The following is a 14331-nucleotide window of genomic DNA, read 5'->3' as shown; positions in this document are numbered from 1 at the left end:
AGCAATCAGCAATGCTCTCTTTCCATCTGCCTTAATGAGAGACGATGACACCATGAGTTTGTGAGTCTTGATTCATTAAAGGCTTTTTATGCCAGTCCTGAGAGCAAATCTTTAACACCTGAGCAACATTTTTGTTGCCTTTATTTAGCTTCAGTTGATTTGGGTCCCTTTGAATTCAAATTTCTCAGAGTGTTCAAAGTCCGGACAGGTGGGTAGACAGACAGGCTGATGCCCGGCTATTCACGAAGCAAAAGGCAGGCTGCATGAATTCTTAATCTCACTCATGAATGCACATAATTTATTGATGCTGTTCCAGAGAAAAAGTTTATCCCCAAGTCTATAGACTACGGCTGCTCCCAGACAGTGACTACATTACAGCAGAGCTATATATCATGTGTCAAGTGTCCTGTATCTGTAGACAGCAGCGGTTTGCCTTTGTTTCCAGTGTCCCTCTTCTCTCTTGTCTTACTTTAGTCTTTGTGAAGACTTCATCTCTTTAGACTCCCTGTTTCTTTCCACACTTAACAGCAATATTAGCCCCTGCTGTACTGTTCACCAGCTGACTCCATCTTTGCCTCAAACAACTCTCTCGGTTCCCTTGGAAACCAGGTGCTCAGAGATCAGGAAAGATCCATTTCACACTTCAGCAGAGAGACAAAGAGATGGTTAGACAAAGGGAGGTAGGAGGGAGAGAGGATTAGACAGAGTGAGAGGTGGGGGGGTAAAGGAAGATTGACCTTAAAAGATCTGCCATTGTTTGAGACATTTTTTCCCTCAAAACAGAATGAAAATAGCAACAAATAGACTGAGAGAAAATTTGTTGATTCCCCCGTGGGATTTGTCTGTCCTTTGTAGTTGTCAGTGCTAAAATGGCCTAGGCTTATTTAGAAGTGTTTGCAGAGAGGAGGTGAAAATGGCTGCTGTTCTCGTTTATTGATGCACCTCTCATTGTAAGACTTAGATGCATGCTCCTAAAAGACTATGGCTTAATGAAGAAAATCGATAGCATCTTTTAACTTCAGAAATGCTGTCATGAGTCAACATTCACTTTTTAGGCTTGTATAAAAGCTCTTTAGGAATGGAAACACATGCAGGGCGGAGAAAAGGGTTTTTCACCCCCTTACAGATTTCTTCTGTTTTTGCTTTTTTGTCTATTTAAGATCATCCAATTTTCTTTTCAGACAAACATAAAACACAAAAGCAGTTTTCATACGATGATTTCATTGTTAAGGGAAAAAGCTATGCAAACCAACCTTACCCTCTGTGAAAATATGATTTCCCGCTTTTTAAATCAAAAATTACCTGAAATAATTTTGCCTCAATTTCAAGATTCACCTGTAGAGTCAAGAAATCTCTTCAGAAGTAACTCACACAACATTAAGCATTAAATAGGCTTAAAGATTTCAAAAAGCAATGCATGGAATTAAAAAACAATGAGAAACATTGACATCTATCGTCTCAAAGTTAAGATACACAATTGTTGTCACCAAGGGTGGCACCATCAGTCATTAAGTTTTTAGTTGCTTCGGCCAGCTTTTTTCTTTCAACAAATGAAATTATCATTTAAAAACTGCATTTGATCAAAAAGTAAAAACAGAAGAAATCTGTAAGGGGGCAAATACTTTTTCACAGCACTGAAAGCTGCTTAAATCTGAGAATGTAAAGATGGATTTAGTTTGCCTGTGTGGGATTGTTCTGGAAACAATGCTAATCTTTTTTATTGGTTTTATGTTAGTGACTTCAGCCTGAGTGTGGAGCCTTGTCTAAGTGCCTGAGTAGGTGGGTGAATGCTCTATATTTCACACAGGGATAAACCACTTTGCACACGCAAACCAGCCAGAGCTTATATGCTTAATAGCAGCCAACTGTTTAAGAGTTAGGTGCAGTTTTAAAACACGCTCTGCTACTTTCTAGTTTGACTCTTACAACCCCCCTTTTTGGCGTTTGAAGTAGAAAGACAAAAAATGGGGTGAATCATAAAAAGAAACACGTGTCTACATATTTTTTAGATCACAGCTGTAAGAGAACATGTTGCGCAGCTTTTTCCGTGTTTTCTGACACTGATGTTTTTTTTCAGAGATTGTTGATGACAAACCAGATTTATATTCAGACTCAGTGGGAGAATTCACCAGGACAGCTGATCAAAAGTGCAGAAAGTGGTCACTGTCAGAAAACTGGGTCACCTCTTTACTTATAGAATAGTTCAGTTTAGCTACTTTATTATTCTACTTTGGAATACTGTGAATGCCAGTGGGATACATGAAAATAATAAATATTTGTACTGAAAATGGTGAAGATACTTCATACACCTCATGGAATAGTCTTGCTTTTACACCAACACAAATACAGCCACCCTCCGTGGAAATTTAATCAGCAAGCAAACCTTATTTAAAAATTAAAATAGGAGATAAAAGATGCTACTATTGCAACCATTCTCACTTTAGAAAGCATTTTTAACCTTTTGCTCTTGCAGAAATTCTGTACATTCTTTTCAGCTTGTAGGCTGTATTTATAGAGTAACTTGGGTTTTTGTTATACGCTGTAAGTGCTTGCTTTGGCACTCCATCTTTCTCTTCGTAGTTTGAACTTAGTTTCTTGTTCACCTCTTTGCAAATGAATACTCCCATTTTGTGCCCACGCATTGCCATTTTTTTCCAATCTACTTTATTTTCTCCCCTGTTAAAGCAATCCTATGTACTTAACCATGATGTTTGAGTTTATTTCATTTAATAGGCCAGTGTTTTGATTAGCTATGGATGTAAGAAATCACTAAATCGCGTTTAAACCTCAAATAATTTTATTTATTCAATTTTAGGTTTAACAGATTTTATATCGCATATTTAATTGATTGTGGCTTTAATAACCATTTGGGCCAGTTAACATGAAAAATTATGAACGCAGATCAAATCGAAACAAAATCTGCTGTTAGACAAAATGTATTGTAATAATATACAAGTCCTCACAGTTTAGGATGATGAGTAAATAGTGGAACATTACTTTAAATCATAGGTTATTAAAGAGGCTTCCTTTACAGGCAGCTCCTTTTCACGTCCAAAACGTTGGTTATGAAATGGCCAACAGTGCAAACAACAAGATGGAGGTTTGAAATAACCAGGACCTGTGAAAATATGCATGCTTTAATCTTTAGTTGTACCCACCAGCTACACTTATCCAGAATTTTCTGAAGAGATTTTCTCTTCTATTCTTCAGAAAATCCTCTTTCTGTGGAATTCTAAAAAAAAAACGTAATATCTATCCTGCATCAGCAGGTACTGATAATGTCTACATTACTTACATTAAAATACGAAACAAGAAAAATCCTGAGAATGACCATTGTTTTTCCCCCAAAATAATTTTACCTCGCATTTTCTTTTACACTGCTTACCATCTCAAACATTCACTTTACCAACTTACATTTAAACTTTAATGGAAACAGAAGAGGCAAGTAGACCAACATGTCACATCTATAGGTAGCCTTCTTTAAAACTGAACTCGACGCCTCTCTGCTTTAACTCTTGGTTATTTTCAGATTACAAGGCAGCAGATGCAGGAACAGCAGTATTATCTGCAAACCTGTCAAAATATCGGAGAATGTTATTTCTGGCTCAGGGAGAGGTTGATATCAGGATGTCCTACCCATCAAAGTATGATGACATATGGGGAATTAGGATCATTTAAATCTAGGATGTTCACCTTATTCAGAACAGATTTTTCTCTGCAGCAATAAATTAGCCTTATTGATGCAACCGCTGCTTTTGTATGTGTACTTACTGCCTTTAGTATTGATTTGCTGTGCTGTTGGGTAAACTGCAGAGACAGGAGGTGCAAAGGCAAAGAAAACACAGGATCATTTTAAGCATTCAACTAAAAGTAAGTGGCAGTGTTGCATTTTGGAGGCTTCAAAGACCCATACAGCAGGCTCTCTCTGCCGAGCAGTGGAGCCGTCTCATTTTCACGTGTACATGGACCCCTCGTTAACTTGTGGATGGTTCACTGAGCTGCCCCATAAGCACTCTTGCCACTACAGGCAGCCAGAGACCAGGCCTAATTGGTAACACGGTTATGAACAGCTGGACCGATACGGGTGGCTGAAGCTCCTCAGCCTGCTCAGTATCTGTGAGCAGGGAGATTAATGTGGAAAACTGCTGTTTGGGCACACAGATCGTAACCTCTAATTTAAAAGCTCCAGACAGAAACCCTGAAATTGAACTTAACATTTTAATTTCAAGGCTATTTTTAAAATTATTTAGGGTAATTAAGTACAAATGTTTGAAACTGCACTTGTTTATAACCAGAATAAACAATTTATGGTTCAATATTTAACTCAAGAGGGATGCAGAAACCTTTAAGTGGGCAATTCATGGACTCTAAAAGCAGGGTATGTGACCTTGTTACCTCCATTTGGATACCTTTACCTTTTCTGAACACTTTTATTTTTGTGCATTGTTCTTATTTGGCCATGATCCACATTATGATATGCCTGATATGAATAGCCAAGTAATCAAAGCAACAATGCCATTAGCCTAGAAAATGGAGTAAATTGGTGGTTAACAATCATTCGTAGCAACTTTGAAAACCATCTGCTTCCATTTCTTTTGAATGGACACAAAATGTTTACAAGTGGTTGATGATGTGTGTTTGTGCCAGTGGAATCACACAATAACAGCACTCAGATTGCCTCCATATCGAAATAGCTGAAGACATATGCTTTCGGGTTTGAGCCAGTCATCTTTGGCCACCAGTTTGCTGCCTCCCACATGTCTGCTCTTAAAATGTTTTGTATGTCCTGTGGATTTTTCCAGCAGACGCGCCTCAAACAGTGCTGATTAGCTATCTACCATCTGCTGGGCTTCGCGAGGGGAGCGGCTCATTATTCTGCCCGTTCCGCCTGCTCTGAAGCCGTCGCTTCACTCCAGCTATCAGACAAAGATGCAGGGACTCCTCGTAGGCGAGCAGCGGGGAGCGGCTCGATGATTGCAGTTATAGTGCACGAAAAGTGGTTGAGTTGTAAGCATCTGTCTGTCAGTGAACAGGCTATTCTGGAGCCAGTCTCTGCTTTCCAGCGGCGACAGTACAATGTGCTTCTCGCTTATGGACGATGAGATGAATTTTTTAAACATCCAAGGTCATCCTGAGACATTATCTATGTAGTGAAATAGACCTGCCTCTCTCATGAAATTGTCATATTTGTGAAAGAGGTATTTGTTACTTTCCTGTTGCAACTATGAGATATTTTAAATGACCTTACTGTCCAATAATCCTGCAGTCTTTGTTTTTATTAAAAATCAAATCATCCTCATGACTTAGTGTAATACTTTACTTAGACTACAGAATTTAAAGAAATAAATTTAGACTGATATTGGGCCAGTTCCAGGATCTTTGTACTGGAGCAGTGTGTGACTGATGACACAGACAAGTAAAGGGTTTTGGAAAAACAAGTATTGAACAAATATGAAATGTTTGGAAACACTTTAGATCAAATAAAAAACTACATAGAAATAATAAAAAATGGGCCCAAAACATAAGTCTTGTTTGTGAAAGAAAAGTACACAATAAAACCAAATACCCCCGGGGGATTTTATTCAGGTGGTGTGGCATAAATCCACATCAGGAGAGTTCCTCAGTTCTAGTTCCCCTCTTCAATGCCTGCTATGCAATGACTTCAATCCAATCAAAGTGTGTCCTACCAAATGGCAGTAACCACAGTTCCTAGACTATCCAGGGCAGATCAGAATCTCCTTGCATCATGAATGGGTTTCGTGTATCCTGGGGGCTCGCCATCCCTGGATGGAATTCATCGTCGAAGCGCTCTTCTTTTAAAACGCGTACAAAGAAGAGGGAGGAAGGAAAAAACATGACCAAGGGCAACAGAATACAGAACTCCTTGCAGACCTCTGAACAGCGATGGCTTGGCACCACGAAGAAACTACAGTTAAGAAACTTCTATGAGAACAATATATTTTCACAGTACATTTAACCATGTTCTGTATATGAAACACATGTAGAAATCTCTTAACCTGGATCAAAAATGCTTTATTTCTGATGCAGCTTCATAAAGAGCTGGCATGGGAAACAAAATGGCTCCTAAAGTAAAAAAAAAAAAAAAAGATGTGCTAGCTTAGCTGATGGCGGTAGGCATTACTTCCGTTAGCACCTCGTTTTAAAGATTTTTTTAAACGGCTACAAAACTTACCGAAAAGAAACAAACAAAAAAAAAAAAAATCCAGCAACACACAAGGGTAAGCCCTTAAACAAAAGACTGGTGCGCTTCTTATTGGCAGTACTTGACCCCCTAGAATCACGAACACACACTTCTCGGCAAAAAAAACTCCCCTTTCCACCTTTTACCTTGTCTATGTACACTTCACTGAATGCTCGGAAAAAGCAAAACTTTCCTTCCACATGTCTGGGTGCACTTCACTGAACATTCGGAAATAGTAAAACTTCTTCTCAATCTATGTAAATACGTTTTTACATTAGAAAAGTAATTTAGCTATACTTTTCCCTAAAATAAATTAAATATTACCACTTAATAAAAAAAAAAAACATTTTACATGTGGAGAAACAAAACTTAAAACAGTCTTTTACAGTGACAGGGTTACATTAGTCATACAATTAACTATTTCTAAACCTTTCCAATGTGTCACAGCTGCACTTACAGTTGTACTTAAACGAAGAGTAGATTTCTTATAATTTTATTAATAAAATATGGAAAGACAATTTAAGTTCCAATGTTACCAGCATTCACATAGGACTAAGAGTAAATGTGTTTTTGGGTCTGACTCATTTCTCTATCGTTTCGAGACACATCTGGGTTTCTTTCTGCTTCAATGTTTCTGCTGTCCCACGATGGTCACTTTAAGATATGGTTTCTTTGTGATGCGATGGTCTCTTTTACTCTGGGTTTGGGTGTTTGGAGGCTCTTTACTTTGGATTCAGAATCGGGTTGTGATTGCAAAGAGGGCATCCTGAAAAAGTTACTGAAAAAAATCAAAGCACTTATTGGAGATGGGTTGAAATCACAGCTTATTTAAAGTAGACAACTTAAATTAATGTATGATGCAAAACAAGCATTTACTGCAACTGTAGTCCAAAACCGATAAATAATTGTGAAGCTACTGTTTACAGTAGAAAGGCCTTCAAGTTAGGTAACCTTGATTTAAAAAAATACTTCAGTCATATGCCAGAACTGAAAAGCACTAATTTTGGTTAACAAAGTAATATTTAATTTCAGTCAGTCATTTTCTATAGCTTATTCCATAGTGGGTCGCGGGGGAGCTGGTGCCTATCTCCAGCAGTCTATGGGCGAGAGGCAGGGTACACCCTGGACAAGTCACCAGTCCATCGCAGGGCAACACACAAACAACAATGCACACACTCATTCATACACCTAAGCGCAATTTAGAGTGACCAATTAACCTAACAGGCATGTCTTTGGACTGTGGGAGGAAACTGGAGTACCCAGTGAGAACCCACGCATGCACGGGGAGAACATGTAAACTCCATGCAGAAAGACCCCCGGTCAGGAATTGAACCCAGGACCTTCTTGCTGCAAGGCAACAGTGCTACCAACTGCGCCACCATGCTTATCAAATTATTTAAATCTACACTTACATTAAATTTAAAAAGATATGAAAAAGTGATAAGTTAAACATACTTTTTTAGGTTAAAGAAACCCTTTCTTCTTCTGTGATGCTGGAGTGAGCATTGCTGGTTTTTGACAGGGCTACATGGCTTATTGCCCCAGGTGTTGCCTATAGGCCTGGTGGGGACCACAATACCAAACAGTTGTAAGTTTTCCCCGCGTGTTACATTGCTTTCTTGCATGTCCAGTCAATGTGAATTTGATTAAAGAATATTTTAAAGCGTTCATTGTAAAGGTTGACATGAGAGCACATTTATTTTAACTCATTCATTCGTTATTGTATCCAAAATATATTCACATTATGTACCAAATATGTATGATAAATTGGTTAAAGCTTGTATTGCATGACTTAGTATGCTAAATTATATAACATGTATACAGCCTGTGGCAGTTTTTAATATGGGCTATAGGGCTTCTAACCAGGGCTACATGGGATAGTCTGTCTGTCTGTCTGTCTGTGGAGTTTAACTTAATGAACATTCTGTGACTTTCCAATGTTTTCTGAAATATAATAATTATTAATAATAATTAATGATTTAATAAAAAGTTAAATGTATGGTTACGTTTAGTGAGCTCTAGTTTTGTCTAGACAGTCCAGTGCAGCTGCAGTTAGTTTCAAATAAACAGAACAATACAACAACAGCCTGAAAGCTCACAAACACACGTTCTGTTTTTAAAAAGGAGCTTTTATTTCGAGAAAGGGGTTTTATTTTGACTGGACTAGGTATCCAATTTGACTCAATCATAAAATCCAGCTGACCTGCTTAAGTGGGCCTGAGGGCAAAGAGTCTTGGAAGATTAAAAAGGTCCATTAACACTACGTGTGTTTGTAACATGTCATATTTATGTCATTTTTAGGACCTTGTGGGCAGCGCGCCACCTCAGAGGAACTGGAAGGGAATAGCAATCGCCCTCCTGGTCATCCTGATCATTTGCTCTCTGATTGTCACCTCCGTTATCTTACTGACCCCTAGTATGTATCACACAACAAACACTCAGTAAAACACTTTATCTTTTGAAAAATGGTATTCTGCTTCATAATGCAAGACAACACGACCTCCTAGTGATGCATATAAATAGTGTATTTTTACATGTCATTTATATGCATATTTAGCTTTTGAGGGCTTTTTTCTCGCTGTTTATATGACACAACAAATCATGACGGTTTGGGCAAACAGCAGGAAAATCTTCTCACTCTTCAACCAGACATGATTGTCTGACGTCTTTTAACTACACTATTTTATCACACCAGGCATCAGGGTTTTATCTTTTCACAGAATGGGGTGTGAGAAGACATGCAAACAATGAAAAATAAAGAAAGAACACTAAAGCTTTGAGTTATTAAAGCACTGTTAACTGAGAACAGGTTGTATCAGCTTATGTCATTTGCATTAATAAATATCATTATATTTGCCCCAACTCTCCCAACACTGCAGAAGAACTGGGTCAAATTTTCAACTCAGGATATTACTGCCATTTAGAGAATTAATATCTTAACTTTATGTGTTTTAATTTAAAATTTAAATAGGCAAACAATGCATAATGATACAGGTGAAAATGTCCTGATTTTCATTAGGTGATAGAAAATATGTATATTGGACATTTTGATAAAATGGTAAAGAAATTGGTCAAAAATGGCAAACCTGAAAGGTGCTTAGAAACATTTTGCCTTTAAACTTTTAATTTTCTATTAGATTGCACACTATTTTTCACATGCAGTATTGACTAAATGTACAGGTCCTTCTCAAAATATAAGCATATTGTGATAAAGTTCATTATTTTCCATAATGTCATGATGAAAATTTAACATTCATATATTTTAGATTCATTGCACACTAACTGAAATATTTCAGGTCTTTTATTGTCTTAATACGGATGATTGTGGCATACAGTTCATGAAAACCCAAAATTCCTATCCCACAAAATTAGCATATTTCATCCGACCAATAAAAGAAAAGTGTTTTTAATACAAAAAACGTCAACCTTCAAATTATCATGTACAGTTATGCACTCAATACTTGGTCGGGAATCCTTTGGCAGAAATGACTGCTTCAATGCGGCGTGGCATGGAGGAAATCAGCCTGTGGCACTGCTGAGGTCTTATGGAGGCCCAGGATGCTTCGATAGCGGCCTTTAGCTCATCCAGAGTGTTGGGTCTTGAGTCTCTCAACGTTCTCTTCACAATATCCCACAGATTCTCTATGGGGTTCAGGTCAGGAGAGTTGGCAGGCCAATTGAGCACAGTGATACCATGGTCAGTAAACCATTTACCAGTGGTTTCGGCACTGTGAGCAGGTGCCAGGTCGTGCTGAAAAATGAAATCTTCATCTCCATAAAGCTTTTCAGCAGATGGAAGCATGAAGTGCTCCAAAATCTCCTGATAGCTAGCTGCATTGACCCTGCCCTTGATAAAACACAGTGGACCAACACCAGCAGCTGACACGGCACCCCAGACCATCACTGACTGTGGGTACTTGACACTGGACTTCTGGCATTTTGGCATTTCCTTCTCCCCAGTCTTCCTCCAGACTCTGGCACCTTGATTTCCGAATGACATGCAGAATTTGCTTTCATCCGAAAAAAGTACTTTGGACCACTGAGCAACAGTCCAGTGCTGCTTCTCTGTAGCCCAGGTCAGGCGCTTCTGCCACTGTTTCTGGTTCAAAAGTGGCTTGACCTGGGGAATGCGGCACCTGTAGCCCATTTCCTGCACACGTCTGTGCACGGTGGCTCTGGATGTTTCTACTCCAGACTCAGTCCACTGCTTCCGCAGGTCCCCCAAGGTCTGGAATCGGCCCTTCTCCACAATCTTCCTCAGGGTCCGGTCACCTCTTCTCGTTGTGCAGCGTTTTCTGCCACACGTTTTCCTTCCCACAGACTTCCCACTGAGGTGCCTTGATACAGCACTCTGGGAACAACCTATTCGTTCAAAAATTTCTTTCTGTGTCTTACCCTCTTGCTTGAGGGTGTCAATAGTGGCCTTCTGGACAGCAGTCAGGTCGGCAGTCTTAACCATGATTGGGGTTTTGAGTGATGAACCAGGCTGGGAGTTTTAAAGGCCTCAGGAATCTTTTGCAAGTGTTTAGAGTTAACTCGTTGATTCAGATGATTAGGTTCATAGCTCGTTTAGAGACCCTTTTAATGATATGCTAATTTTGTGAGATAGGAATTTTGGGTTTTCATGAGCTGTATGCCAAAATTATCCGTATTAAGACAATAAAAGACCTGAAATATTTCAGTTAGTGTGCAATGAATCTAAAATATATGAATGTTAAATTTTCATCATGACATTATGGAAAATAATGAACTTTATCACAATATGCTAATATTTTGAGAAGGACCTGTATTGTCTGATGTCAAAAAAGCTTTAAAATAAATTAATATTTTGTTTAAAAAGCATCATTTCATTAAAATTATTTTGTAGGTTTGTATGTATGTAGGTCATGACATCACTCAAAAATTAGCCTATTGATCATGCCATTGTCTAGCACCCCTATTTGTCTCTCCTGTTGTTTTTGCTCACATATACTGTATTTTATAATGGTTGAACTTGCAAAACAGCTGCTCTTATTCACATATTTTAAGGTTTTTCGTTTGAACAAAAAGCCGTCTATTTAGGCTGGATTTTATAACTGGATTATTTGTTTTGCCCTTTAAACTGTTATGGCACAGTCAAAAACACAGTAAAACTGAATAACTGTCAGATACAGAGAGGCCAAAAAGCGGCAGAACCACTCAGCCATTGCACGTTGCTGTTAATTGCACAGCCATAAAATCTGAATAAATTCAGATGACCTACAAATAGGCATGGTCATTAGTGAGTTCAAATACCACAATGTTATTATTTAATAAAATCTTAATTTTGTTTAGGCACATTAGCTCACAATAGTGCTGCACTTATTTTATGGCTTTGGGTATATCTTTTCCAGTGGTACATTCTAATTATAACACGAAATGTAAATGTAAACTTCAAATCTAATTTCCCTTTGGATTAATAAAGTATTTTTGAATTGAATTGAATCTTATGAGTTTGTAGTTTCTTAGAATAGAATATAAATTAGATAAAAACAAGCACTATGCACTCTAAATTAAACTTCTGGCAAACAATTGTCATCTCAAATCAGAGTCTACTGGCTTCATGATTTCAGGAGAAAGATGGAAACACAACCTGCTAAGGGTAATCTAAAACAGTATAATCATGTTAGTCTCACAGCTAGACTAATCATGTTTTGATTTCTCTGTTGCATATGTTAACTTCAGACAAAATAAAATGAATGGAATTAAACATTTAAAGTAGACTAAATTTAAGGCTTTGGGTAAATTGAAAGAGGGTTGACCAATAGAGTTGCTAAAGGTTGAAAATTGTAAAAACAATTGGAAAGCAGAATGTTATTTGGAGCTTTGGTCAGAAAAAATTGTTGTCATCTTTTAAAAAAGTCCACATTCAATTAAATTCAATTCAGTTTTATTTATATAGCGCCAGTTCACAACACACGTCGTCTCAAGGCACTTCACAACAGTCAGGTTCATACATTCCTATTAATCCTAACAATTGAACAGTGCAGTCGGAGTTAGCTTTTTATTCAAATTGGATAAAAAGTTTTTCTATCTAAGGAAACCCAGCAGATTGCATCCAGTCAGTAACTTGCAGCATTCACTCCTCCCGGATGAGCATGTAGAGACAGTGGACAGTCACTGGCATTGACTTTGCAGCAATCCCTCATACTAAGCATGCATGTAGCAACAGTGGAGAGGAAAAACTCCCTTTTAACAGGAAAAAATCTCCAGCAGAATCAGGTTCAGTGTGAGCGGCCATCTGCCACGACCGACTGGGGGTTTGAGAGAACAGAGCAGAGACACAAAGATAACAAAGAACCACTGATCCAGAAGTACTTTCTATGGGAAGGAAAAGTAAATGTTAATCCTTTAGTCATTTCATCTAGAAAGAAAGAACAGATAAACTCTGAGCCAGTTTTCAAGGTTAGAGTCTGAAAGAGAGCAGATAGTTAGTTACAGTAAAAGCTCAGTCAATTTCCATGTCTAGGAGAGAGAAAGGGTTAAACACTAAAAGACAGGGCCATGTGGATCATCGGTAGAGGGTGAGCATCAAGTTGTTGCCAGCAGAAGCTCGGACGATTCCCCTCTCCAGAAAGGTGTCACATAGACATAGAGCCAGTCCAGGTGTAGCTTCTAGGAAGAGAAAAGAGCGAACAAGGTTAAAAGCTGAAATAACAGCAAATAATGCAAAATTGGAGAGTAGTATGAGAATGTAGCGAAGAGGGTGAAAGTGGTCGTTATGTCCTCCAGCAGCCTAAGCCTATAGCAGCATAACTACACAGATAGTTTCAGTTCAGATTATGTAGTTAAACGGCGCTTATTTACAACAATGTCGTCTCAAGGAACTCCACAAAGGGTCCCACTGATGGTCATTGTTATACTAAAAACCACAAGGATTGGGATACCTCACCTGTCAGACTGATCACGACCATCGGAAAAGAGAAGGGGTCACACAGGTAGCAGAAATGGAGGGTGTGTTTGCACCTCAACCATAACTGAGCCATTCACATGTATTGTGAAAAGTAAGGGTTGTGTATTTTTGATACATGTCGACTGTTTTGCTAATTCAGATGAATGAAAATCTGGTAAATTTGTGAAATCCTCAAAATTGCCATGTAACCATGGAGACGAGAGAGATTAGAGACACCTGTTCATCAACATGAACACACGTTTCCCTGCTCCCATGGCTGACTTTTCTCTCAGCACTGCAACCTGCAAACTAACCTCATATGATTTGTCTTGGCAGCGACATTCTGCCTCCTCCAGCAGCCCAGGCAGTTATTTTAATTTGACGACCTTCTTCCAGCAGGGAGTATTTTTACAGACAACACCGTGTCTTTTGGATGGTGATTCTGTGCTGGTTTTTTGCACAGAGACAGGCTCAACGTTTCACTGGATAAAGGGCCTTTTAATGTGTGATGCCATTCATGCCTGTTTTAATGGGGACGATAATGCGATAATAGCTCCAGCCTGATGTCAGATCCAATTTTCCTCTAGACATCTCGCGCTACCCTGGATTGCCAGAGGAGAGAATTTCTCAGATTTTCTAAAGCTGATAAACGCTGTACAATGTTTGACATAGCTTCACCCATTTAAGATTCACAAACAACGTGAGGCTTGTCAGAAACATTTAATTATCCATTTGCAAAATAATACCAGGCTGTCAGTCTTTGTGATAGCTGTTGGTTCGGAAACACAGACACAACAGAAAACGCTTAGAGTTCAGACATTGGCCTTGTTTCCTTTCTCATGGCTTAGCTCCCCCTTTGTCTGCTCAACCTGCGGTTCATCGCCAGCTTCAGATCTCGTTCTGACTTTTGTGTTAACAAGGTGCTGCCAATCTTCAGCTGAAAACAACCCTAGCAGGTATCTCTGAACAACTACTCACAGACCAATCAAGCAACACCAGGAACTTCTGTTTTTTTGTTTGCATTATGTTTTATTTTCTAAGTTTATGGCAGGTATTGGGTGTCGACAGTACTGCAATGTCTGTAAAATAGAATGTTACATTAAAATGATGAAAATCTCAAAGCAGCTTGATCTTATTTTTTTTTCTTTGAAACTGGTAAACATCGTTGCTTGAAATGCTAATGATGAATGTATTTTGAAGTTAACCTCAAAATCACTGG

At 38.6% G+C, this 14331-nt stretch overlaps 1 protein-coding gene across 4 annotated transcripts in view; it reads left to right on the top strand.

Moving 5' to 3' along the window:
• Positions 1-14331, top strand: part of LOC124870045 (dipeptidyl aminopeptidase-like protein 6) — a 172888-nt gene that overhangs the window by 102895 nt on the left and 55662 nt on the right. For all 4 annotated transcript variants that reach the window (XM_047368468.1, XM_047368467.1, XM_047368464.1 and 1 more), the window contains exon 2: positions 8504-8618. In XM_047368468.1, the coding sequence (XP_047224424.1) occupies positions 8504-8618 (115 nt within the window). The remainder of the gene's footprint in view (positions 1-8503; positions 8619-14331) is intronic.

Source organism: Girardinichthys multiradiatus, chromosome 6, assembly GCF_021462225.1.
Source record: "Girardinichthys multiradiatus isolate DD_20200921_A chromosome 6, DD_fGirMul_XY1, whole genome shotgun sequence".
NCBI lineage: Eukaryota > Metazoa > Chordata > Actinopteri > Cyprinodontiformes > Goodeidae > Girardinichthys > Girardinichthys multiradiatus.
The sequence above is the reverse complement of the archived record's forward strand: the minus strand, read 5'-3'. Positions and strand labels throughout refer to the sequence as shown.